This window comes from Epargyreus clarus, unplaced genomic scaffold (assembly GCF_041222505.1).
Source record: "Epargyreus clarus isolate Ecla_fem2 unplaced genomic scaffold, WU_Ecla_fem_2.2 ptg000008l, whole genome shotgun sequence".
Taxonomy (NCBI): domain Eukaryota; kingdom Metazoa; phylum Arthropoda; class Insecta; order Lepidoptera; family Hesperiidae; genus Epargyreus; species Epargyreus clarus.
In genome coordinates, this window is record NW_027332216.1 from 14,045,771 (window position 1) to 14,072,991 (window position 27,221).

The window sequence follows — 27,221 nt, forward strand, 5'->3', positions numbered from 1 at the left end:
TCTTGGTGATCCCAACTTTCAATTGCAAGTGTTTTTTTTATAATATAGGAGTAGCAGACCAGCATGCAGTCCACCTGCGGGTAAGTGGCTACTGCCGCTCGTGTACCTACGTCTATAATCTGTAATCAACCCCAGATAAGATTAGATTCCTACCTGAGGAGGGCAACAGATGCGCCACTACTGAGAACTAAGCTGGAATACCTCGGAAAAGTGTTCCCTTACCATACCGTTCAAAGTAGCGCTTAACACTGTTGTGTTACTTTTAACATAGAAGAAACACCTCAAAAATATGTCAATATTGTGAGTAGTACAATTATAAAAGTACATTGAGAGTCAATTTCCGTTTGAATGGTGATACTTAGAGCAATGTCAAATCAATTTATTTCTGCAATAATAATTGTCTACGTTCCAGGCAGCGGATGGAAGTTCACATGTAAGCATGACTGCTGCGACTTGTTACGTCTTTATGAAATTTGCGATCAAAAATGGTAATATGTCCAGGGATATCTCTATATTGCAAAACAAACTAGAGCCCTGCACTATGTGCTCATTGAAAGTTTTTTTGTGAATAAATCTTAAAAAGTTTGTAAAATCCAAAAGTGCCTCATAATCTCATTTTTTTTTACAATGAAATTGATTATTTGTAAAAGTGTATATTATATAAATATACAAATATACAAATACACTCGTTCTCATGTGCCAAGTTCTTGTACTGTCTCAAGATCTTTCACGGTGTCACTACTGTTGAATTGAGTGGTAATTTAAATTAAAAAATAAATAATAATAAATGGAGTAAAGAGATCCAGGTGACAAGTATAGTGTAGTATAAAGAAGCAACATGTGAATTTAAAATCGTTTTGTTTAAAAAATTCAAAATTTTAGAGGCTCTTTATGAGAAAGCTGTTAAATGCTCAATAACAATCGACTCAAATGAAAACAATTTGTAATCACACCCACCTCCACCCTCATTCCACCACTACAAATCTATCGAAAGTTTTAATCTAGGTAATTAATTAACAAATTAAGAGCAGAGCACGAAAATAATTCTTGTTACATACAACAAGTAATTGCTTGTCTATTCATATCATATGTAACTACCGGCAATAATAAATTAAAAATAAAAAAGAAAAGAAAAAGAAATACATACCTACCGTTTTGGAAGTTGAGAACAAGAAGCGCTTTATTGTTTATGAACTTTTATTAATTTCTATGAAATATCTTATTTTAGTTCTCATGTAATATGTATCAACAATTCACCGGAAATAACTCTTTTTCACTATTCTTCTCTCGTCCTTGTAAACATGTTTATATAAATAAATAAAAACATATAATAAACCAATAAACCATAAACCAATATAAATGAAATGAAAAATATCTTCACAACGTACTATTAAAATATTAAAATGTAGAAATAGAAAAACACCTCAATAGTCAATGTAACTTTACAGTGTCTTGTAAAAAAGTACCATTTATAGATATCAGATGGAGTTATATTCACGAGGTTACAACTTAAGATTTTACATTTGACTTTTTTTTTCAATTTTTTATTATTTATTTCTATTCAATAAACAAATAAAAAAAATGATTTTAAAGAAGTTTAGCAATTTTTTTTTTTGATTGTTGTTGTATTTGTTTTTTATAAATAATAATTTAATGACAGTGAATTAAACGCTCATATTGACTAAGAAATTATTTCGTGTGTTACTTTAGATAATTAAAAAAAAAAATTCCGATACGATCATTTTTTCGACCAATTTTGATGCCACATAAACCCGTCCATACACGGACGTCCAGAAAAGATTATGTTTAATATTATTATTTACTATTTTAAACAAAAAAAATGTTATTAAAATATATTTTATGTGCCTGATAAATTATTTGACTTGATATTAGTGCACTCAAATTAACCTATAAGTGCAATATAAATAACAAAAAATCAATTTCAGTTTCGAGAAAACTGCTTTTTTTGAAATGTCGAGAGTAGAGCACAACGTCAACGCTTCGCTTATGAGGCGTGCAATAACCTAACCTTATCTCTAAAAGTTAGATTTATTTTATTTGAAAAAAAAATATTTATTTTTTTTAGAATGCCGATAAGAAAAACAAATTTTGGAAAATCTATTTCTGTTTGAAATAATTACATAATTTTATTTTGAGATCTTAATTATATTTTGAGTTTTATTTTAATAACTTTAAGTAATGAAAAAGGTATGAAAATAAAAAGGAACATCATAAATATTTCGTAACTTGTCAATCATGGACAGAGCTTTGTTCTTAGCCTTCCCTTAACCTTGCGTTAAATAACTTCCGACAGTTAAGTTAGATTAATTCGATACTATAGTTACTTATGCCTGGCACTGTTCTGCGCGCTTGGCCCTTCATTAGCCTTCAACTGTCAGATAATTGGCCACGAGCGGTTACGGTTAGCGCGTGGAATGTGCGTAACGTGATCCGTGATGCTACTGTACGATCAACATATTCATGTGTGTACGCATTGCTGTCATAGTTAGGTAATAGATATACCTATAGGCTGGGGCAGATGTGGTGGAGGGTAGCCTAGCTTCAACACCGGGGCCTCCACAAGAGAGCCCCTCACAATAGTGATTAAAAAATATCCAAATTTCGACGGGTCTGCATCTTTTTAACTTTATATTTTTAGTTGAAATAAATTGATTTGCTGGAAATATTTTTTGAAAGATGTAACGAAAAAATGTTCCTTTTATTCTGAGAATTATAAGAGGGTCCGCTTATTCCTTGCTCCAGGGTCGCCAGACCTTCAAATCTGGTTCTGTTTATAAGTAGCATAAATAATGACACTACCGATCTGATAAATAGTACATTACGATACGCGTGGCCAAAGTAGCCTATTTTTGCACGGCGTGAAGTTAGCGCCCGAGCGCAGCGAGGGTGCTAAACGCCGTGCAGATAATAGGATACTTTTGTCACAAGTATCGTATACTATTTTATAGCTCGTGTGACATAAACCCGCTTATACTTGTGAAGAAATATGAAAAAATATGATAATTATTTTGAAACTTATAAATGATTGAAACTAAAAATTATGAACTAAAAAAGCAATAAAAATGTGGCACAACCAAAACCATTGAAATTTAGAAAATTTAGTAATTATCTGCACTTGTGATAAAAACAAATCTAACACCACACATACGTCGAAATCTATCAAGCCATTTAGGCTACATACAGGCGTATTAAAGAAACATATGATAAGCAATCACATAATCTACTAATACATAACTAATACTAGTGATACAGTAGAAAATCGATTATCCGGACCTTAGTTATAAATATTCGCGATTGTTCGGATTGTAATAACCCTTACAGATCAGCCACATTTTGTGTGACTTGTGCATTTAAATTCCGGAAAGTCGCCAAATCGCAACAAAATAGTTACTATAAAAAACAAAAACCCGATTGCTAAAAATATAACCTATGTTATCGCCACAATTTAGACGAATTCAGCGACACATCATGTATCAAAATTAATGAAGTCGTTTGAGTTTGCCAAAGAATGAAAAATACATACGTAACAAACATATAGTCGAAAAACATCACCTTCCTAAATCGGTTTAAATAGCTTTTCTTCATAAACTCAATTATCCAAATTTTCGATAATCCGAATGCCACAAATACGACAACAAATAGGTCGCTTAGTCGAGATTCTACTGGAGCAGTATTATGGCTAATTTTGATAACGATTCCTAATTTAAATATCTCCTACTATGGTGTGTAGCGAAAATAAAACAAACACAGTCAAAACAAACAATAAAATTCGATAAAGCCCAATAGTTAGTCTTATAGTGATGCTATTGCTTAGTATGTACACAATGGCAAAAACATTTATAAATACGTCCAATATAAAATATTAAAATAATTATAGCTTTAAACAAAATACTCATTACTCACTTTTAATTTTTAAATGGCATTTAAAAGTATGAAACGTTCATAGCTATGTTTATTTATATCACGGCGTGCGTAAATTGACGTTTTACGCACGCTTCGCGTGCGCAAAACCCCCATTTCCGACCCCGTAATATAAAATTTTATACAACACGCGGACGAAAAATGTTTTTCTGACTCGTGTGATTGCAGTCCTCGCCTGCGGCTCGGCCTGCAAACTCACACTTGTCAGAAAAAAATTTTTCGTCCTCGTATCGTAATGTACTATTTTTTCAACTGTGAGGGTAGTGTATTAATATTCGTACGGTGTAAAAATCGGCTACTTTGGACACAGAAATGCGTGGCTAAAATGCGGGTTTAGGTCACAGAGTGCTATAAATTTAATTATGCTTACAGAATTGAATTGTTTACTGTACACTTAAGTTTTTATCAGTTTAAGTGGTACATTTTATCAGGATTCGTAGAGGGACTAGGACTAGTTCCAAGAATATTTCTGTTGCAAGAAAAAGCTGTTGAAGTCAATATCCCGTAACTATCATATTGATGAGAATGATTAGACTCTTTCGACCATGCTTCGATAGGTACCTACCTATAGTATATGAATTTTAAGTCGCTGGTTTTGATCCGTAAAATATTTTTTAATGTTCGTGTAGGTACAGTAGGTATGTAGTGATAATAGATGCTGTTGATAAATATATATATTGTAAATACCTCAGAGTATCGGCCTATTACTTGGCTACCGATCAACCTGATACTTCATGCACTATACCTGCGTCCCAAGGTCCCGTGAACACCAAAAAATAATATTAATAAATCGTCCCGTACCTAATGAATAAAGTAATGACGGACTGTATTTTGTGTTTAATGAATGAAACGTCAAATTTAAATTTAGAATTTATATAGTTTAGTTTTTTAGTATTGCGGCCAGTCCGAAATATTAAACACGAAGGTAAATAGACATTTTGACGTATTCAGATAGTTATGAAAAAAAAAGTTCGTATACAAAATCCTCAGGATGACTTTTTATTTCTTCAAAAACAAGCGCTTGTCAGTTGCCCTATTCGTTCTTCGCCAACCCCTATAACCGCCCCTGTGAAAGTAGTACATCATAATAGTTCAAAGTGAATACTATGGATCGCAGACATTTACTTACAAATAATCCGCGCGGTTAGGAACTTTACTTCCATGATTGTATGTTAATCCTTTATTTGCATAGCTACTATTGCAATGCTAATGTTATCTTTGTGGTATGCTACCTGTATATACGTTAATACCTTAACTTAAGGTTTAACTTCTATTAATATAACAGTAAAGTGATAATGCAGTAAGTTCCGTGCGATACGCACCTAAGCGGGGTCGACTAATTTCCTTAACAAATTCAGAGAAAGTTCAGTTGTGACCTTTCTGTTTGAGGATGGAGCTGGGAAAGGTAGAAGACATGTAGGATAATAATACACTATGTTTGGTTAAATCCATATTAAAAATATGTTTTGCAAAACATTTTTATAATTAAGGCCCACTTCCTTCAAACTGGAACAAAGCAGCGCTTAACACTTAACACTATTATTAGGAAGATACAAGTGTGACAGCGGTGCTTCTGGAATCGAGCTGCAAAGGGTTCTACCACCTTTAAAAGTAAAGCAAAGGTACACAAATAAATCGCCAACGACAAATTGGGATATTCACTTTGTTATGAAAAAATCGGTTCACATACTTCCAATAAATTAATGCTATTCTTAATATAACAAAGATATTTAATCTTAAAATATGAACTAGAGATCACTGTTGGCAGATATTCGTTGCTTACCTACATTTAAAAGATTGCTTCAAAATCGTAAGACACTTGTTTTAAATAGAGAGTATTTTGACTTAAGATCATTAACTTTGTACTAAAAGGTCTGTTAAGACAAATGTTGGACACGTTTTAATTTTAATATTAAAAGGGACAGCCGAAGGTGGCAATTCGTAGCTTCCTAAATAACTTCTGGTTATTTGCATGAACAAACCTTAAATTACCTTTATAAAAAATGAATACCTTTTGGTTATTGATAAAGTGATGATATTGGTGTGTTAAATTCATGTCAACTTGAACTTGTAACTTGTGAAATATTGTACTTAAATTCCATTTAAGGAATCAGCTTTCTGACGCACTTATTATTAACATTTGTGTTAAATACATCCAAACAAAAATCATTCAATCACAAGAGATGGCACCTTATTTATCCTTAATCTGACTCACACTATTATTTGTTGGTAGAATGACAATTATTGCTAAAATCTTAAAAAAATACTGTACAGTCATTAAATATTATATCTAGTGAATAAATATAGTGCGAAAACTACATATATGTCTATTTTTTGGCCTTGCTTGGGTCATTGGAAGAAATATCGATTTTTTAATTACAGGTCATCATTTTACTTTACAGCGCTAATCACTAACAGATTTTAGAGTAAATCATTTCTTAATTATTTTTAAGGATGTAATTTATATATTAAAATATTAAAAATGTAAACCTTTATTCTATTGTTGCATTTTTGAGCAAATAATATTAAAATAACTGGTTTTCTATTGACTTGTTTCTACTTCAATACCTACATAGATGACATTATCAAAGTGGTCAAAAGTAAATAATAATCTTACAATTAGAAATGACCTGCTCTTATTTATTCATATGACATGATCACCATCTAAATCGCTAGTTGGTGAGACAGACGGCATATTATTATGTGGCGTATTTCCAAATTCCGCTTCTAGGAGAACCTGTTGGATTTTTAACCTGGCGACTGCGCTCTGTTTTTTGTTCAGCCGCTTCAAGATGGGAGCACAACTCAGTAGGAACAGTTCGTCGGTGTCGTTTCTGGAACAGTGGCAGGGATTTTCGTCGTCTGTCGAGCTTTGACGAGCCTGCTTCGCTGCCGGGGAGTCTTCGTCATCTTCATCTTCGTCCTCGTCGTATTGCTTCCGCTTCGCTGTCACGCGTTTTCTGCTCCCGTCTGAATCTGTGTCGTCGTCGTCTTTTTTCCTAAAAAATAAAAGCTTCAGTTATTTTTTGTAGTCTAAACACAAAGTTATGTTAAGTTCTGTTAAGTTTCAAAAAAAAACAAAGTTATGTGATGGGTGGTCACACAAACAAAGATCGCGCATCGCTTGCCTACGGGGGGGCTGCCTGAAAACCAAACAAAACCAAGATTGCCAAGAAAAGTACAAAAACACCGGAGAACGAATCCGTAACTTTTCATTTACCGGATTGTTATGGGACTACTGTGCCACGCGAATCGCCTTTGGAGTTATTAGTATTACACAGTTTGGGCCCTAGTTCCAGAGCCAAATATCTAGGATGTGAAAATAGGTTGCTATAGCTAAATAGCTTGATTCAACTCTTTATTTCGCTAGTTTTGTTTTTCTGTAGTCACTTACGGGAAGTCCGGTCGTGGCTCTAGATGCGGTATGAGAAATCGCATTGCGTGGTGGTACGGCCATCGTGTGCGGTTCCCGTGGGTGCGCTGCAGCTTGATGAATGAGTCTCGTAGCGATCGCCAGCGTTTTTTGCACTCGGTGTCTGGAAATATTTAATAGTTTCGTTAGTTATTCCGTTAATATGATACAGTGGTGATAGCTTAGTGGTTAAGAAACTCCCTCTCATTCGGAGGGAACGAGGTTCAAATCCCAAGCACACATGTATGATTGTTCAAAGTTATGTGTGTAGTATAAATTAATTATCACCTGCTTTAACGGTGAAGCAGACCGAGAGTATCCGCAAGGCTCTATAGTCATTGGTTATGCCTGGGGAGATGCTGTGCTTCGACAGTTATACTCGACTTACAGGGCTTCTATATTTACAAGTTGAGATAACTCCAGCGGTGTTTATCAGAAATAGTAGCGCCATCTCTTGACGAGTTGCAGAAAGTCACAAGGTGTCATGTCTTACTCTAAGGTAGTTCTTATATTTCTATATTGACGAGAATGATAAAATTTGACATTAACCACTACATTTTTAATGTAAAGAGAAAGTGCTTTCGAAAATTTTGGATATTTTTTCTGAGTTAAAAATTGAGGTTGATCATATAAACCATATAAACAATTTTATTTTATTTATTACTGTTATTCAAGCTGATTTCAACTTACCTGTTACGTCAAGAACTTTGGCTACCTCTTTCCACGCATCATCTCTTAATTTTGCTTTATTAAATCCTTTCACGTTTTTGTCGTATAATATGGGATGCTTCTCCACTTCCTTTATTAAATCAAGTTCATTCATTGTGCTTTCTTTTTCTGTGTCGGTTCCGATCGGAATCGTAATGGTATTTTTCAAAAAATGTTCAAAATGGTTGTTGGTAACCGCGGGAATGTGTACATAAATATAGAATATGGATTTTTTTGCAAACAACTTCGTTAGGGGTAGGTACGTACGTTGGGGTTTGGATATCCCGACTGGGGCGCACGCCCCCGCGCGGCACGTGCGCGCCGTACGTATCGAGCGGTGCGCCGTCGCGCCACGTCAGCCGCATCGTGACGTAGTTATAGGGGCGCATTCCGAATAAAGTAAATGGGATTGGCTTTGCCAGTGCATTAAGAGCCCTAAGATTAAAGAGCATGTCGATGTGATTACGATGTGATGTCGGTGCGAAAATTATATATTACAGATGTAACCTGTACCTATATTAAAATACTAACTTTATGTAAAGTACTCTAAATCTATGAAGAAGCAGAATAATACTGTAAAGGTGTTTGAACTCATAATATTTCAGTGTCTTGCGCAGTACATGTACTAGGCAACAGTATACTTGAATATGTATTGCATAAGCGCAAATTTTGTTAATTTAATTTGTCTATGATTTTTAATAAGTATTATTTTTATTATACCAGCAGATTAACAGTAACTAAGCGTGCCAAAAAAGATGCTAACAAAAGTGAAGGATAAGTCATTAAATGGAATATTGAGCAGGCTTCTGTTTAATTGTAATTACCCATATTTGTGTTGTTTAATTATACATTTATTGAACGTATAATTGAAATGATGCTGTTGAAAGTGAAAAATTTACAACAATGACATGTTTCAAATAAATATATGAACATATCGGCTGTGTAAACTGTAAAATCTTTACCTGTCATATTCTCTAATTATGTCAGCTGTTACTATTTGTGATGTCCATGTCAATGTCACTTAACTGTCTGTTGTCAATGTCATTCATTCTCATTGTCATTCTTGTTCATGATTTCAGCAAGTAATTCCAGTGTTTATTTTGTATTTGTACATAGTTATTTTACAAATAAACAAATTGGCCTATTCTTCTATTGAAGGTAAATGGAACATTTATACAAACTTAACTCATATCTTTCATTACTTAACTCTGAGTCAATACCTTCATTTATCCAAAATCATATTCAAAATTATAATGAATCTTCAGATCGGTTACTTAAAATCAATTCACACATGGCTCTCTTCATTATTCGGTTTTGTTTATTTGTCCCTAAATTTACATATATTTTGAGAAGTACACCCCTTTGGAAATTTAATGAAATTTGTTTAAAATTAGATGACATCATCATGAAAACTCTTTCGGCGGTTCTAAATTGTCATATGAATGAACGCGCTTGGACTCAGGCCTCATTGCCCATTAGGCATGGAGGCTTGGGTATACGTAAAATTTCTAGTGTTGCACTACCAGCTTTTTTATCTTCAGTCCATAAAACACAAAATTTAACATCTAACGTTTTGTCCAAAATTTTTGAGGAACCAATTATTACATTTATGGATGAAGCTAAAGATGCTTGGTTACAGGCTGGACCAAATTTAAAATTTCCCGTACATCTAAATTTACAGAAACTTTGGGACGAACCTCTCTGCATACTTGTGCGAAATCAACTTCTCAATTCTGCGCATGATATTGCAGAGAGGGCTCGTCTCCTTGCTGTAGCAGAGCGAGAATCGGGTTTTTGGCTGCAGGCATATCCTTCCGGTAATTTAGGCACACTTTTCGATAACTTGACGTTATCAATCTGTACATGTTTGCGCCTGGGGGTAAAGACGGTTGAGCGCCATCGCTGTCGTTGCGGCGCTGACGTCGATGTGTTTGGACACCATGGACTTTCTTGTCAGCGCAGTGCTGGCCGCTTATCGCGTCACGCTACCATCAACGACGTCATTCGTCGAGCTTTTGTCACCGTCAACGTGCCGGCTTGTTTAGAGCCGAATGGTCTCGCACGTGACGATGGCAAGCGGCCCGACGGTATGACGTTAATACCCTGGAAGGGGGGGAGGATGCTAGTGTGGGACGCTACGTGTGTCGACACACTGGCTCCTTCTCACCTCCAGGCGTCTTCCTGTGGCGCGGGGGCGGCGGCTACTACTGCTGAAGACACCAAGCGTCGTAAATATATTAGTTTATGCAATAACTATATATTTGTGACGTTTGGTGTTGAAACTTTGGGTCCATGGGGTCCGGATGCTTGGCAGTTGTTTAAACAGTTGTCAACTCGTTTGGTCGACGTCTCTGGGGACCCGAGAGCTGGCATGCATTTTGCTCAAAGAATTGGTATAGCAATTCAGAGAGGAAATGCTGCCAGCGTCTTGGGAACCTTGCCCAAAGACAGTGATAGTGACAATTTTTTATGGTAGTGTTTTTGTTTTTATATTTTTGTTTTTCATTTTTGTATATATGTAAATTTTGTAAATAAGCTGTTTTATATTTACTTATAGTTTATTTTATTATAATGTGTTACTATAACTTAATAAAATATTAGATACCTACATTTTACCGAATATGTATTGTTGTCGAATATGTATTTTTAATTTAATATTTTTATTTTTACTGATAAGTATTAAAATACATGAATACACTCTGATGTCTTTCATATATTTTAAAAGATCATGTTAAAATTACATCGCTGCACCGGCTGTTATAACAATGGAATTGCAAATTCATTACATATTTCATAGAATTTTTAAAATACCTTCTTTGTGAATTATGCGTTGTCTGTGGACCGACGGTCGTGAAGTAATAATATTCACAATAACCTATTTTATCAATATTTTGGCGGCTTTTTTCAGTTATCATTTAAAAATACGTTATATTTGTATCAAAACACTCAAAAATAATTAAAGACAAAATTAGAATTAGCTACAATACATTATTGGAAAATACAATATTAGAATAGTATTAATTTCATTATATATAATTTAACTGTCTCAAGATAAGCATATCATATAACATTGTCATAAAACGAACTCTAATATTGCCCTTATCTGGTTGAATATTGTAGTGAATGTAAGCCCTATGTAAATACTTTGCAGAAATGATAAGGAACTTGTAACCACATATCAGTATTTTGATTTTGTTTGTGGTATAATTTTATTTCTAACTAATTTATATTCAGTAGTTAATTGTTAATGATTTACCTCATTTCTGTTTTAATTTGGTTAACGGCTGTGTGTTCTGTTAAGGGTTTTACGTATCAAAATTAATTGGAAGACATTGAATTATTACAGTATGTTTATTTCATTTGATAAGATCAATTAAATACTTAGCATAAATTATTTTTACTCACTGATGATATGGGGATTAGCTTATGCAAGTTGGATGATTTATTTGCATCCATGTCAGATTATGAAAAATAGATTTTCCAAGACTGCTCCTAAGTATCCATAATAATAATTATTCTAGTATTTATAGCAAGGGCTGTGACAGAGATAGGCAATAAACTATTATATAACAATTTGCTATTATAATTGAAACTTGCATATAACATTATTATTAAATTTCTTTATTTCAGATCTGCTCAAATAATCTTCATGTTTAAAATGTCTTCTCAGGTAAGACTATTTTACAGTCACATTTTTATAAAGATTTTAACACTATTTTTTTAAATAGAAAAATATCTTCTTGCACAATACAAGTCGGTACATTTAAATGCAGAAACTCAATGAATCTTTTTTCTTCTAAATAACATTTAATTTTCATTTAAGTTTTAAAATTCGAATAGTTTTTAGTGTATGAAAATACCTGCTTAATTTATTTAAATTTGTAGATTGAGACAATAGTAAATGCATACAAGACACTAGCAAAGATCCCGTCAGTGTTGGGCGGAAAGTTAAGTAAAGATGGAACTAAAGCTACAGCTAAGTGGTCGGTGCGTAATTTTGACAAAGGAAGAACTACAAAGTATATGCACAACTATGTACTTGATACAGCCAAGGAGGATATATCTGTTCTAGCCAGAAGTGACTTTGGAATAGATGTTAGTAATGAGTAAGTATGTTTTCTTTAATATTTTCACTAAATTGTCTAAAGAAAGTGAGACTAAGTATAACTAAGGTCGAAATGCTGACTACTTCCAAACCTTCTCCAAACTTCTCTAATCAGATTTTCGAATTTGATAAATACTTGTATGGCACACTTTACGAATCCTATCATACTTAGAATGGGTTTTAAATTATGTTCATGGGCTGGACAGTCTACATGAAATATATTCCATGAACTTTTGCTACCTGTACAAAATATAATACTGTCAACTTATGGGCTCATCATTGTATAATCATAAAGTGAAATAATTTGAACTAAGTATTTATTATATTCCTGTTACATATTAATTATCTTATTCAATCAATTATGTCAGTAGTACACTACTATAGTAAATATTTTCCCACCGTTCAAAGCACAGGCTCAAAGTAACTTTAAAGAGAGAAAAACACTTTACATAATTAACATTTTGGAATACCAAAAGTGTCCTTATTTCTCCCAGGTTATTGTCTGCAGTGTCCCCATCAGAAGCCTTCAGAGCGGTGATCAGGGAGGACAGAGACGGCAAAGATAACAAGAAGCAGTACATGGAAGTGTGGTCTAAGAACACATTAGTCCACAGTGTAGACCTCAGTGCTCTGGAAGTACATGGGGATGTGTACACTGATTGTAAGGATTTTACACAAATTATCTAATTAAAACTACTAATGCTTAATACACATTCTGTTATAACATCAGTCTTACGGGTCTAATAGCAGTGATAGTCTAGACTCTAGAAGAAAGTCGATTTCTTGATCGAGGGGCCGAGGTTAAAATCCGAAATTAAAAATAAAAATTAATCATCACTTGCTTAAATGGTGAATTAAATGGTGAACATCATATCTTAGAAATCTTTTCAAAGGAAATGTTTTCAAAGGTATGTGAATTCTACCAATTCGTGCTTGGCCAGCGTTATGGACTAGTGGCCTATTTCTTCTCATTCAGAGAGGAGACCGGTGCCCAGCAGTGGGATAGTAATGGGTTGGTGATGATGATGATGATTATGATGAATGGATCTAATATAAATCCCGAAAATAATGTGATATTAAAAAATTAAGGTATATTCATAATGATAATCTTTTGATAAAAACATTATTCAAAATGTTTTAGCCGAGTTGGGTGGGCTTGAATGGTCGTCCGACGAGACAGCTTTGGTTTATGTTGCTGAAAAGAAGTTGAAGAAATCAGAACCTTACATCAAACGGAAAGCTGAGGAAAAGAATGAGAGTGAGGCCAACTTACCTAAGAAGGTTAGTTAAAGACATCTACATCTAAAAAGTATGAGGGTTTCACAAAGTAGGTAACAATTTTATGGTACCTTTATTTAAGTACCTTTATGACAAAAGTTTTTATTGAACACACATCCAACTTTACTTTTGTTCTATAGTAGATCTATGGTTCGTGCTGTTACTAAATGTCATATGTATTATTTAAGTCCTCAAGGGTATCAATGCATCTATGAGCAAACAGGGTAGATTTCAATATTTATAGGATTTGCTATAAATTTTAAAAATGTTACCATTATTTAGCATCTCATATATTGCCTGATTGTTACTTACTTTTCAATATAAATAAAGATTGGGGAATCATTCAGCAAAAAAACTTACCTTCAGTAAAACATATGATGATCATGATGTTCATTATCATCCTTTGCAATATAAAAAAAGGTTGAGGAAGAAAAACTCACCATCAGTAATAGATAACATGACATATTTATGATGATGATGACTATCCTTCTCTTACCTTCCATAATTTTCCAGGGTGAAGAGTACATATACAGACAGGATTGGGGCGAGCAGCTGGTGGGGCGCTACCTATCCGTGATCGTGGTGTTTCGGCTGCAAAACGAATCCCTTACCGTCCTCCAAGGGCTGCCAGACCACTGGTGTCCAGGACAGGTAAATGTTAGACTAAGATTTTTAGGGTGTTGTTACAAAAGCAGATTAGGGCAAGTCATTAAAAAGCGAAGTAAATCATTGCTTCCCCTTTTGCGAATAAATAAATTGGATGTAAACATTGGAATAATATCTCTATCTTTTGTGGTTAATTGCGATAATTTATGAATCGTTATAATCTAGGTTTGAGAAAACCGTACATCAAGGGATAAAAAGATTCAAAATGTTCAATAACTTTATGATAATATGTGACTTTTAATCAATATCTACATGTTGCAATAATCTTAGACCACCTATCTGATTCATATAATGTATAAATATTGCAAAAAAAAAAGATCTAAACCTTTTAGTTTTTAGTGGTACCTCCAATCCAGCTCCAAGGACCAACGAATTTACTAATATATTTTTTTAGGTTCGTTTCACACCTAAAGGCGACGGTGTGGTCGGTATAGCCCTGGAGACGGAGCCGCGGCGTCTGGGACTCATATTCTGCACAAACCGTCCTGGATACATCTTCCAACTGACACTCGATGGGGTTTTGAGTGAGTTTTTATATATACAGGGTTACTGATAATTCGATATATTCCCTTGGAGGGGTAAAAGTAGAGCTCATTTGCAATAGGTTTTGTCATTAAGTACCCTAGCCGATAGTGATTTATTTTTGAGGTATTCAAGTTTTTGTGTTTTTATTTCTAAGTAGGTACCGATTTCAGGCAAAAAATAAAATGCTCCTAAGTGAATGTCCTATTTTGATCCTATTTTTGTGCATAATCTTATACCTAATATCGCAACACTTCCTTAAAATAACAATACGCTGTAGTAGTAACTAGTACCCTTAAACTTTTCGTTATGGAGGTCAATTTGCTAGAGTTCAATAAAAAAACCCTTTTTATCTCCACTTCAGAGTGAATTTGCATATAAAGGATGTGTGGAATGTGTCGTACAAATTATTAAAATAATAGCCCTATTTCACTAGCTATCCAAAATGGCATAAAACTTTTATCTACATTGACAATCACAACAATAACACAGTTTAAAGTGTTAACTAAGGTAATGTGCTTTACCTGTGGCGAACAGTAAGACTTTAGTGCAGTATGCGAATCCGAAAATTACTGATGTTCTGAGTAGTTGTTTCTAGCTAATAACTTTTTTATTTAAAAAAATACCGTAATATTTCGTAGCACTTTGGATAGCTAGTGAAATAGGGCTATTATTTTAATCATTTGTACAATACATTCCATACATCTTTTTTATCCAAATTCACTCTGAAGTGGAAATAATAAGGGTGTTTTTATTGAACTCTAGCAAATTGACCTCCATAACGTAAAGTTTATGGTTACTACTACAGCGTATTGTCATTTTAAGGAAGTGTTGCGATGTTAGGTATAAGATTATGCACAAAAATAGGATCAAAATAGGACATTCACTTCGCAGCATTTTATTTTTTGCCTGAAATCGGTACTTAGAAATAAAAACACAAAAACTTGAATATCTCAAAAACAAATGACTATCGGCTAGGGTACTTAATGACAAAACCTATTGCAAATGAGCTCTACTTTTACCCCTCCAAGGGAATGTATCGAATTATCAGTAACCCTGTATAATGTACAATCTTTGTAGCTGGGAAAGTAACAATGTATGAAATTACTGGTTTGGTTTAAAGTACATATTTAGTTTTTTTTTATATAGTATGCTGAATAAGATAGAACTTATGACTTCTCGTGGATTATGATTGATTACAAAATATAGGTGTAATTTTGTTCAAAATAAGAATTGAATCCAAAATGGCCCTCGTTTGTGTGTCTCACTCATTCATATAGAAAACGGGCGAGGCGCAAATAGAAATATCGTGATCATGGATTATTTTATTTATTGTAACATCTGTTAATAATTTAATTTAATAATACTAATTATGATTTTATTTTAATTTTTTAACATATAATTTTAAGCTACCTGCACATTGATATGGCATCTAAACACATTTAAAAAGCAGATCAGCAAGCAGTCACATACTTACTTGGCATGTTATTTGTGAATATCGTTATTAATTATTATATGATTGTTATTTCCAGCGAAGATATCTCACGAGGGTATGTCAGTGCGATCGCCTCGGATCACCCCGGACGGAGGGTTAGTATGGCTTCAGCGTAAAGCTGACGGTCCGCACCACGCCTGCCACGAGCTGGTCAGGTGGAAACGGGACGAGGTCAGTTTGGTCTTAATAACTTTGGTGGGTGGTTAAAGTTGTAATTTTTTTTTTATAATTTGAAGTAGCAGACAAGCATGCAGTCCACCTGATGGTAAGTGGCTTTTGCCGCCCATGGACATCTGTAATCAACCCCAGATAGAATTAGTTAATTCTGCGGATTAAGTTAGAATTTCCTTAGCAAGCCTTAATATCCTCTTTAAAACAGAACACAGTGAGCTGCATTACCGCTTCATACTGAATAGGGTAATATTTTAATTACAAGAGCTTTATGCTAAATGCTTCAAGAGGATGCCTGTTTTCGCAATAAGCCACTAAGGCATAACCGAAGCATACATGGTACCTTATTGGAATATTTTTTGCAGGGAACACAAGAAACTCTAATACCTATAGTGGACACCGTGAGGGTTATAGAGAACGGAGAGAATTTCTACGGCCTATACTGCCAAGCTTTACCGAACCCGTGCTTCAGCGCTGACGGCAAGAAGCTGGTGTTTAGTACGCAGCAGCAGAATGAAGTTAGGGTGTATATGCTGGATATGGGTGGGTAGTATAATATATTAAGTATAATATGTGAACTTCGTTTCTTGCGCGTTGTTTTAAAGAGTGTGTGTTGCATTTCAATTTTAGAACTTTGTGTTACTGAACACTTGCATCAGAATGAAAGTGGTGAAACGAAACCTGATTTTGTCCTTATTTATGAAATTATTCTTTTGCGAATAAAAACAGCGTACTTCCTAAGCAGAAGATTCAAGTGATATTACTATGACAACTACCCCGCCCGCCGAAAAAAATATGTTTAAATTGAAGTTATAAATATTTTCATGGAGATGGAGAGTACAAATGTGATATGTTGGATATTCAAGTCCTAGGAATAGTAAAATAAGTGTTCAATTTAAAAACGATAAATATATTCTTTGGCCTTAAGCAAGTGTTATATTATTACAAATTTAATAAAATGATTCCCATTGTTGCAGAGAGCCACCTTATCACGGACATATCAAATAAGAGTCAGCCGGGATCTACAACAGTTTTGGATCTTAAGTCAGATGTTATTCTCGGTGTGTGCTCTAATATGACCTCACCTCCACAGGTAAAAGTTATTCCATATTTTGAGAGTTCCGTACCAAAGGGTAAATATGGAACCCTATTACTTAGCCTCTGCTGTCTGTCTGTCCGTCTGTCATAGGGATTTTTGAAACTGTAACAGATAAACACTTGAAATGTTCACAGAATATTTGTTATGGTGGCTGCTATAGCAACAAACATTAAAAAAAAAAAGAAACTTCAAAATAAATGGGGGTGACCATACTGACCATACAAGAAATCGCTCTTGTTCGGCGTTTTTTTGGTTTATCTATTGAACCATAATAGATAGACAGTTTAAATTTTCACAATCGATTTACTATTATGGCTGCTTTAATAACAAATACTAAAAATAAAAAAAATGATAAAACGGAAACCTACGGGTGCGACTTAAACTCGCACTTGGCAATTTTTTAATTACGAGTGTTTGGAATTGTGCGACAATAATATAGCATCGGTTTTCTTCGGCGTCGTTATTTTGAAATCACAGTTAAACATTTAAGTTTAATTTATTGATATTCATAGTTTGATTCCAGGTGTACGCAGCAAAACTACCATCTTCAGGTGAAAGCATCAAATGGGTGAAAGTCAGCTCTTCCGTTGAAATCCCCGAGACATTAGCCAAGTCTAAGGTTGAGTACCTATTTTTGGAACATGAAGGTTCACAGGATAGCGTTAGTAAGTGTATTAAGTTGTTATATTTTATAGTTAGTATAATTTACAAGTTACAGATTAGCTAGAAAAGTTAGTAACATAAAAATTTTGGTAAAGTGTCAGCTTGGTAATAACATAAGTAATCTTATGTTGCTAAGCAATCCGTTATGATGATGTTTTTTTCAATCTCGTGAGGTGGTAGAACCTTTTATGATTCGACAGTAGAAGCCATTTCTGCCCAATAACAGCATGGTTAAAAACTGGCTAGGGAAGTAGATTTAAAAAAAAAACGAATGATGCAGTTTTAGTTTTTATAAAAATCGGCCGCTTTCAGCATTTATGAAAGCCTATTTGAAAAAATTAAGTATATTTTTTTATAATATAGGAGAAGCATGCAGTTCACCTAATGGTAAGTGGCTACTGCCGCCCATAGACATCTGTAATCAACCCCAGATAAGATTAGATACCTGAGGTCGGCCACAGATGTGCCGTTACCCCCGAGGACTAAGCGGGAACGCCTCGGAAAAGTATGTCTCCCTTACCACATCCTTCAAAACGGACCACAGCAGCGCCTAATACTGCTGTTATTAGGCAGAAATAGGCGTGACGGTATTGCCGGCGGAGTCGAACCACAAGGGGTTAACCTTCATTTATATAAATATGTTTCATACAGAATCGTTTACGGTGCTATACTTGTCCGGCGGCGAGCGCAACGCCCCGCTGGTGGTGTGGCCGCACGGCGGGCCGCACTCTGGCTTCGTCAATGCGTATTCATTAGAAGCTGCTCTATTCAATTTGCTGGGTGAGTTATATTTATATTTTAGAACTTTTTACTTGTTTTACGCCTATCGGATGTTGTAAAGTAATAATAAATAATTTGGAGACAACTCGATTATTCGAGCACGTCCAGTGGGCAACCGACAGAATGCTGCAGCAGTGTCCTTCGGCAGAGTTGGTGGTTCTCGGTGATTTCAACGCTCATCATGTTGATTGGCTGGGATCCCGGACCACCGACTTTGCCGGGAGATCTGCATATGACTTCTCCTTGGCATATGGGCTCTCTCAGGTCGTACCTGGTTTCACTAGGGTGCCTGATGTAGAGACCCATACTGCCTCTTTGCTGGACCTACTGCTGACTACCCATCCGGTGGACTACCAAGTAATGGTCAAGGCTCCCCTTGGATCCTCTGACCATTGCTTGGTAAGTTCGACTGTGCCCTTGTCGTACCCCGTGGAGACACGTCCCCCCGGGAGACGACAAGTTTGGCATTACAAGTCAGCAGACTGGGACGGATTCCGGGAGTTCCTGGCTTCGTACCCGTGGAGGCAGCTATGTTTCGTCTCGGGTGACCCTAGCTCGTGTGCTGAGTCTGTAACCGACGTGATACGGCAGGGTATGGAGTGTTTCATTCCAAACTCTGTCGTGTCCGTCGGCGGGCGGAGTCAGCCCTGGTTTGGTGGGTCTTGTGCTAAAGCGCTAAGCCTTAAGCAGGAGGCCTTCCAAACCTGGGCATCAGCACACGCTAGCAAGGACCCAAAAACCCCCGAGCTCCGAACCGCGTTTAATGCTGCCTCCCGTTCAGCGAAGAAGCATATAGCCAAGGCGAAGTCTAAGCACATCGGCAGAATTGGCGAGCGGCTACTTGGTTACCCCTCCGGGAGTCGAGCCTTCTGGTCGCTGGCCAAAGCTGTCGAGGGTAATTTCTGCCGGTCTTCACTACCGCCCCTGCGGAAACCAGATGATTCTCTGGCCCACACGGCAAAGGGGAAAGCCGATCTTCTTGGTACCCTCTTTGCCTCAAACTCGACTCTTGATGACACAGGGGCCACACCGCCTACCATCCCGCGGTGTGAGAGCTCTATGCCGGATATTCGCTTTACGCAGAAGGCTGTCAGGCGAGCTCTATTGTCCCTCGATATCAAGAAGTCGAGCGGGCCAGACGAAATCCCCGCAGTGGTGCTCAGGACGTGCGCTCCCGAGTTGGCTCCCGTCTTAACGCGCCTATTCTCGCTTTCCTACACCACAGGACAAGTACCGTCTTCGTGGAAGGTTGCCCTTGTACACCCTATTCCCAAAAAGGGTGACCGCAGCGACCCGGCCAACTATAGGCCTATAGCGATAACCTCCTTGCTCTCAAAAGCTATGGAGCGTGTTGTAAACACGCAGCTCCTTAGGTACCTGGAAGAGCACCGGCTGATCAGCGATCACCAATATGGTTTTCGCAAGGGCCGATCAGCTGGTGATCTTCTTGCGTACCTCACTCACCGTTGGGCGCAGGCTGTTGAGAGCAACGGGGAGGCATTGGCCGTAAGCCTGGACATCGCTAAGGCCTTTGACCGGGTCTGGCATAGGGCCCTTCTCGCGAAGTTACCATCTTACGGTCTTCCCGAGAGGTTGTGCACATGGACAGCCAGCTTTCTGTCTGAGCGGCATATTAAGGTCGTAATTGACGGGTGCTGCTCAGACACGAAGCTCATCAACGCTGGCGTGCCCCAAGGGTCTGTATTATCTCCCACGCTTTTTATTCTGCATATCAATGATATGCTGCTAAAAATCGGTGGCATTCATTGCTATGCAGATGATAGCACGGGAGATGCTGTGTACACAGGCCGTGCGAACACCTCTCGGACATTCGTGGAAGAAAGCAGAATCCGACTTGTGTCTGAAATCGAGAACTCTCTGGAGCGGGTCTCGGAATGGGGTCGTCTTAACCTTGTTGAGTTCAACCCCTCGAAGACACAAGTCTGCGCGTTTACCGCTAAAAAAACCCCATTCGTCATAGCGCCTAAGTTCCAAAGTACCCCGCTCACCATTGGTAAAAGTGTAGGGATCCTGGGAGTCGACATCTCGTGCGACGTGCAGTATCGGAGTCATTTGGAAGTTAAAGCCAAGTTGGCTTCAAAGAAACTGGGCGTCCTAAACAGAGCCAAGCAGTACTTCACTGGGGGGCAACTCCTGCTGCTTTATAAAGCGCAAGTGAGGCCCCACATGGAGTACTGCTCGCATCTCTGGGCAGGGGCACCACAATACCAACTTAACCCACTTGACTCCGTACAGAAACGCGCGGTGCGAATCGTCGATGACCCAGTGATCTCTGATCGGTTAGAACCCTTAAGCCTTCGGAGGGACATAGGTTCCCTCTGCGTGTTCTATCGACTTTACAATGGTGAGTGTTCTGAGGAACTGTTTGATCTGGTGCCTACGTCGCCTTTCCTTCATCGCACCACTCGCCGAAGGATGAAGTTCCATCCACATCAACTGGACCCGTGGCGGTCCTCCACGGTTCGGTTTAATAGATCATTTTTGCCGCGTACGTGCAAAATGTGGAATGAACTTCCTCCTGAGGTATTCCCTCAGGACTATGACATGGGGCTCTTCAAGAGGGGTGTAAAAAGAGCTCTCCTTCAAAGCCGGCGATGCATTGGCGACTCCTCTGGTGTTGCAAATGTCCATAGGCGACGGTGACTGCTTTCCATCAGGCAGCCCGTCTGCCTTATCGTTAGGTTACATATAAAAAAAAAAAAAAAAAAATATTAAAAATAAATCGGGTGGCTCATAAATGGGAGCAAAATACACAAGTTATTATTTTTTTTTTGTCTATTTCTCGATGTGTTGTATGTTAAGTTGAAAACTGCAGGATCGAGTTATATGATACTTTTATTTTATACATACGTTACTTTGTAGTCTCTCAAAAATTAAAATTTAGGGCAATTATAAAAAGTGAATGCGTGAATTAAGCTTTCATCCCGATTAGTCATTTAAATTAATTAAAATCTTTATAAAACAGTTATAAAAAATGCATGGTTGAATTAAGTTTTAATCCAGATTTAAAATATTATTTACTTCTTGAAATTAAATGACTATTATATAAATCATATTAGTTATACAAAAACCACTTTGAAGTGAGGTTACCTTACGTTTTAGTTAGGACTAATATAATTTTGACAAGATATCTAAGATATTTCATCTTAGATATATTGTCAAAATTATATTGTGTTCAGCATAAGTAAAGGCCTGGTCAAACAGAACGCGTATTTTAACGTAATCGCGCGTACTTAGCGCGATTAGCGTAAATCGTGCGTACTTTTTCCTTAATAATGATGCTAGTACGCAAATCTGTAAAAAATACAGCGTCTGGTAACTTGTATTTTTTACAAGGTAGGTTACTGCTAACTCGTTACAATACTATTCAGTGGCGTCAGGATTTACTTCTGTCGCTTACGCCCTAGCGCGGCGCTAGAACACGCATTCTGCATGGCCAGGCCTTTGGATCAGCTTGGATCAGTTTTGGCCTTCAGTTTGGATACACTGCATACGAATTGCAGGGTTCGCGGCGATACAGATAAACTATCGCGGGTCTACCGGCGCGGGTGACGCTTCAGTCCGCTTCCTACCCTCACGTGCCGGTGACGCCGACGTGAAGGACTGCAAGTTAGCTACCGACGAAGCCGTGAGGCGATACCTCCTCAACGACAGAGCGTTGTGTTTGTTCGGGGGCTCGCACGGCGGCTTCCTTGTCACACACCTCAGTGGCCAGTATCCAGAACTGTACTGCGCTGTGGTCTCCCGCAACCCGGTTGTAGATGTCGCTAGTATGGTCGGCGTCACTGATATACCTGATTGGTAAGAATATTTCGTTCGGTTGTTCTCTGTAGTTCCGCCGCATGCCTATTTGCGGACTTAGACGATACTAGTATGAGTATACACTTACAGTAAATAATATACTATGAGCAATATACATACACAGGTCAAGCAGTATGCACTAGGCGGTCTTAACGTAGCGATAAATAAGTAGTACGAATACTTAAATCAAATACTAAGCGCGCTGGGTCTGTTTGGGGGTTCACACGGCGTCTTCCTTGTCACACACCTCAGTTTCCAGTACCCAGAACTGTACTGTTGTGTTGTAGAAGTCGCTAGTATGGTCGGCGTCACTGATATACCTGATTGGTAGGATAACGTCATTTCGGTCGCTCCCTTTGGTTAGGTTGCATATGTCGAATGTATGAATATACTGGCTAGAAGGACCAAGTATTTTAATCAGTTAGTAATAATTTTAACATATAATCTACATAATTTTTTAATACATTTTGAAAATACTTTAGCGGTAAATAAACGTCATTACATTGACCTATTTGATTATTCTTTAAACAATAACTGCTCAATTAAGTATCATTAGGAAGGTTTACTATCAATTTAACCAAAATATTGCTGACAAGAATAAATGACCTGATATTTATCAATGTCTATTGAGTTATAATTATTATCACATGCTTAATCTGGATGGAAGCTTAACATTACAAATATTATTGATCACCCGCGTAGCATAATGGTTCGCATTTAATTCCTAGCCGGACCAAATTTAAATAAATGTATTTTTTATTGTAAAGTAAAGCCAAATCACATATTATAATATAACATTATATTATCTAAATCTGGAAAAACCCCAGGTTTTGCGTCCGTTCGGATCAATTTCCGCGGCTCCACCGGCAGCGGGGACGCCTCCGTACGTTGTCTTATTGGCAACGTGGGGAAGTATGACGCAGCAGACTGCTATCTCGCTCTAACCACCTTGAAAGAGAGAGACAGATGCAAGACGTACGTCCTGTACGGTGGGAGTTACGGTGGGTTCACGGCGGGACACCTCGCTGATACCCCGATGTGTTTGAGGCGATGGTACTGAGGAACCCTTTGATTGATTTGGCCACGAAAGGCGAATATGCCGACAATTCGGATGGGTGAGTGTTATGTTGGCAAATAATAGTAATCTTTGGTTCCTCTTTCCATCTTTACTTATTATCATTTTATCTTGCGTTTTTAGTTCGATGTTATTACCTAAAATATATCTGGTATTACAACTTTTTTTTATTAATGTTTCCCTTGTTTCGTAGTATGAAAAATGTAATGACGTTTATTTACCAAAATATACTGGAAAAGGTTAATTATTTACTTGCGATAATTGCAATATAAAATGAATTATTATCAATTATTGTATGGGCATATGGAGGTAGTTACAAATTGTCAGTTACAATATATTTTCTTTTACAACTACCCCATATAGGTCCGGACTTGTGCTGACTTAACATTATTTTGATCAGGTGCGCAGTGGAAGCAGGCTTCGAGTATACGGAGAGTGGTCCGCCGTCCGACGAGCAGTTGCTAGCGATGCGGCGGTGTTCGCCGTTAGCTCACGTGCATAGTGTACGAGCGCCCACCGCGCTAATGTTGGGCAACGGCGACCGCCGCGTGCCCGCTGCACAGGGGCTTGTGTATGCGAGGCGGTTGAAGGCGAATGGCGTGAAAACCAGGTGATCATATCATAATCATTGTCAACGTCATTATTATTAACAGAGCAGCATTAGCAGCAGGAGAATCAGTTCATTATCAATCAATTTAATAATCAATGACCTTGAACGTCACATTAAGGGGCATCTGTATGCAAGATGGTTCATAGCTAGCTGGGTGAAAATTATGTTCACATCGCTATTGTCGTTACTATTATTATCAAAATCTTTGTTGTCCAACCTTACCATTGTCATCATCATCGTTTGACTTATTTGACTTCATCCGTTAGCCATGCGACGCTGCTCTACATTGCTGTATGCAAACAATGACGTCATACAATATTGTTCCTCTTTGTATTCGCACAGAAAAAATAAAGAAGTATTATTTATTTATTTATTTATTTTACAAATTTGTGTACACAGAAAACATAACAAAATACGGCATTAAAAAGAGATGTAGTACAGAGGACTACTTATTTCAACCTGAAATTTCTTCCAGCAGCCCCTATGGTCGGAAAGTTTATGTAATAGGCAAACATAGTGTGCACAAAAATAAATAGATAACAAAGACATATAAATATATACAAATAAATACACATAATATATACACATATATACCTAATTATGAAAGAGATAAATAGTGCTCTTTTACTTTTCGTTTAAACAAAGAAACATTGTTAGTGAAACGAATATGAGGCGGAAGTGAATTCCACAGTCTAACTGCATGAACGGAAAAGGAGTGGGAGTAGAAAGAAGTTTTGTGAGAAGGATAGTTAAGGAGGGATTTCAGATGGGATCTACAGGGTGCCAGAGAAGGCCGTGTATACGAAAAACGGCGTTTCAGATACGAGGGAGAGGATGGACTTTTCAGGATATTATGAAGGAGACAGAGGATACGAGTATTCCTGCGAGAACGGATTGGGAGCCACTTGAGATCCTTGCGAAAATGAGAGACACGATCGAACTTCCTTAAACCAAAGATGAATCTAATACAGAGATTTTGCAAGCGCTCAAGTTTATTTAATAGTTCCTCTGTGGCATCCAAATAGCAAGCGTCCGCGTAGTCTAAAATCGGCTGAATAAGAGTTTGAGTTAGGGATTTTTTTGTTTTAAAGGGCAGGAAACCTTGAAGACATTTAAGCGAGTGTAGAGAGAAGTGGACCTTGCGGCTTACTTCTCGCACGTGTGTATCCCATGATAAATTAGCATCCAAAGTAACACCAAGGTTTACATAACACTAAGTATTATAAAGTTTTACGCAATAAAAGTATTTCTAAATCTAATTACATAATCCTATTTTCAGAATATACATGTATGATGACAACCATTCGCTGTCGTCCCTCCCCGCGGAAATGGACAACCTCATCAACAGCGCTGATTGGTTGCTCACACACTTGCATAAAGACGCTTAAATATTCCGTGGGAATTTATAAGTTTGCCGGTGTGAACTTAGCAAGTGACGTCATACTTGTCGATTATAATTATACGGTTCGTTGTTATAAGGTTCAAAATGAGAAATGGTTTAAATGCGAGCAATAGATACGTACAAAAAAAACAAAGCAATTTAATGATAGTTTAATTTATAAATTCTGCATAAAATTAATTAGATAAATAGCTTATTGTGTGTATAATATTTTTTTGTATAGTACCAAATAATAGATATTGGAAAGATTATAAAGTTGGTTAATTTTAAACAAAGTTGTACAAATGTAAATCAAAGGGGGTGACCGCCCATCAATTGCAAATATGTACGTAACGAAAATACGTAAAGTATTACTTTCATACTCTCTAGTTTACATTTTTTATGCCTGTATCTCGCTCGCACAGGAATTTATTAGGTGCTACGTGAGGAATTCTTGAAATATTGTTATCTAAGTTATGATAATCTATACCTCATTTTAATTCCGAACGGCTGGTCAATTTGTGTAGGTAAATATCAAATGAGCTTAATTAATAGATATTTAACTTCAGGTCTATCCTAACTATCATTAACTCATGTAATTACTATACGATATTAGAAAAATAAATAATTGGTCTATATCTAACTGTTCAATTTATATTTTATAAGGTGCTATAAGAGATAATGTAGGCGAAATATTATTTGTGAGCCTATTAATACTAAAAACTTCATTTTTTTCATAATTTCGTCTAAATCTGAAAATTGTTAGTAAAACTTATTCAGAAACTAGTATTTTACGATCAGATTGTAAACATTTTTTGTTTTTATTTCATAATCGGAAGGAAATGTGCATTTTATGTGGCATTTACCCTAATTGCTCATTTATTGTTCAAACTTCGTAAAAGTGTTCCTAGGTTAAGAGTATGTTTCTAAACTCTTGTAATTTTTCTACTGTCTTGTATTATACCAAATTGGAATAAATATTTATATGCCAGTTGAGCGTTTTATTACGTCTTCATTTACTTAAACATATTGAAATAATTTACATTAACAGCGTCATTACTTTGATAAACAAATACAGAAATGGTGCATTACTGTTTTATTTTAAGAATAATCATCTAGAACGCGGACATATCTGACATGATCTGTCTGGATATACCCTAAAACAGAAAAATTGGTTGGTACAACACTTACTACCCCTCGAAAAATCGTGTCTAATGATTATTGCGTCACTTGTAGGGTGTCTAATAATAATTTGTTGCATGGACACATGTCGGCACGCACCTGCCAGCACAGGGGTTGTTTTACGGTAAAGTGCGCACCATATAACGGTATTGTTTTATTGGCATTCACCCTATTTAACTCTAAAAGCATTGATATTTAAATTTAAAACGGTTGTAGCCAAACGGTAAATAATGTATGTATGTTTCTACATCTGTTTATATTTCACAGATATTATCTGTTTATATCTTATCATTCGAAAAGTGCACTTTCGTAT

At 36.7% G+C, this 27,221-nt stretch overlaps 3 protein-coding genes across 5 annotated transcripts; 2 read left to right on the forward strand and 1 right to left on the reverse strand.

Annotated features, from left to right (window-relative positions):
- The first annotated feature begins 4,846 nt into the window (after positions 1-4,846).
- Positions 4,847-26,717, forward strand: LOC140744532 (acylamino-acid-releasing enzyme). Of its 3 annotated transcripts, none has more exons than XM_073076163.1 (15): positions 4,847-4,867; positions 11,693-11,732; positions 11,948-12,168; positions 12,662-12,828; positions 13,309-13,448; positions 13,959-14,096; positions 14,506-14,635; positions 16,166-16,299; positions 16,665-16,842; positions 17,277-17,392; positions 17,922-18,063; positions 18,713-18,841; positions 22,366-22,663; positions 24,139-24,348; positions 25,628-26,717. In XM_073076163.1, the coding sequence occupies exons 2-15, from the start codon at positions 11,712-11,714 to the stop codon at positions 25,734-25,736; spliced, it is 2,133 nt and encodes a 710-aa protein (XP_072932264.1). In that variant the 5' UTR covers positions 4,847-4,867; positions 11,693-11,711; the 3' UTR covers positions 25,737-26,717. The 3 variants fall into 3 exon arrangements, 2 of the variants coding, with proteins under 2 accessions (XP_072932264.1, XP_072932261.1); XM_073076160.1 differs by lacking the exon at positions 4,847-4,867 and adding an exon at positions 9,086-9,220; XR_012102555.1 differs by lacking the exons at positions 4,847-4,867; positions 22,366-22,663; positions 25,628-26,717 and adding exons at positions 9,087-9,220; positions 23,491-23,778 and having other exon boundaries at positions 24,139-24,278.
- Positions 5,358-8,412, reverse strand: LOC140744533 (uncharacterized). The gene is made up of 3 exons (XM_073076164.1): positions 8,045-8,412; positions 7,337-7,478; positions 5,358-6,941 (listed from the first exon to the last, which is right to left on the reverse strand). Exons 1-3 carry the CDS (start codon positions 8,175-8,177, stop codon positions 6,587-6,589), a joined length of 630 nt encoding a protein of 209 aa, XP_072932265.1. The 5' UTR covers positions 8,178-8,412; the 3' UTR covers positions 5,358-6,586.
- LOC140744096 (uncharacterized) lies at positions 9,278-11,706 on the forward strand. The gene is made up of 2 exons (XM_073075562.1): positions 9,278-10,290; positions 11,693-11,706. The coding sequence occupies exons 1-2, from the start codon at positions 9,354-9,356 to the stop codon at positions 11,704-11,706; spliced, it is 951 nt and encodes a 316-aa protein (XP_072931663.1). The 5' UTR covers positions 9,278-9,353.
- Positions 26,718-27,221: the final 504 nt, after the last annotated feature.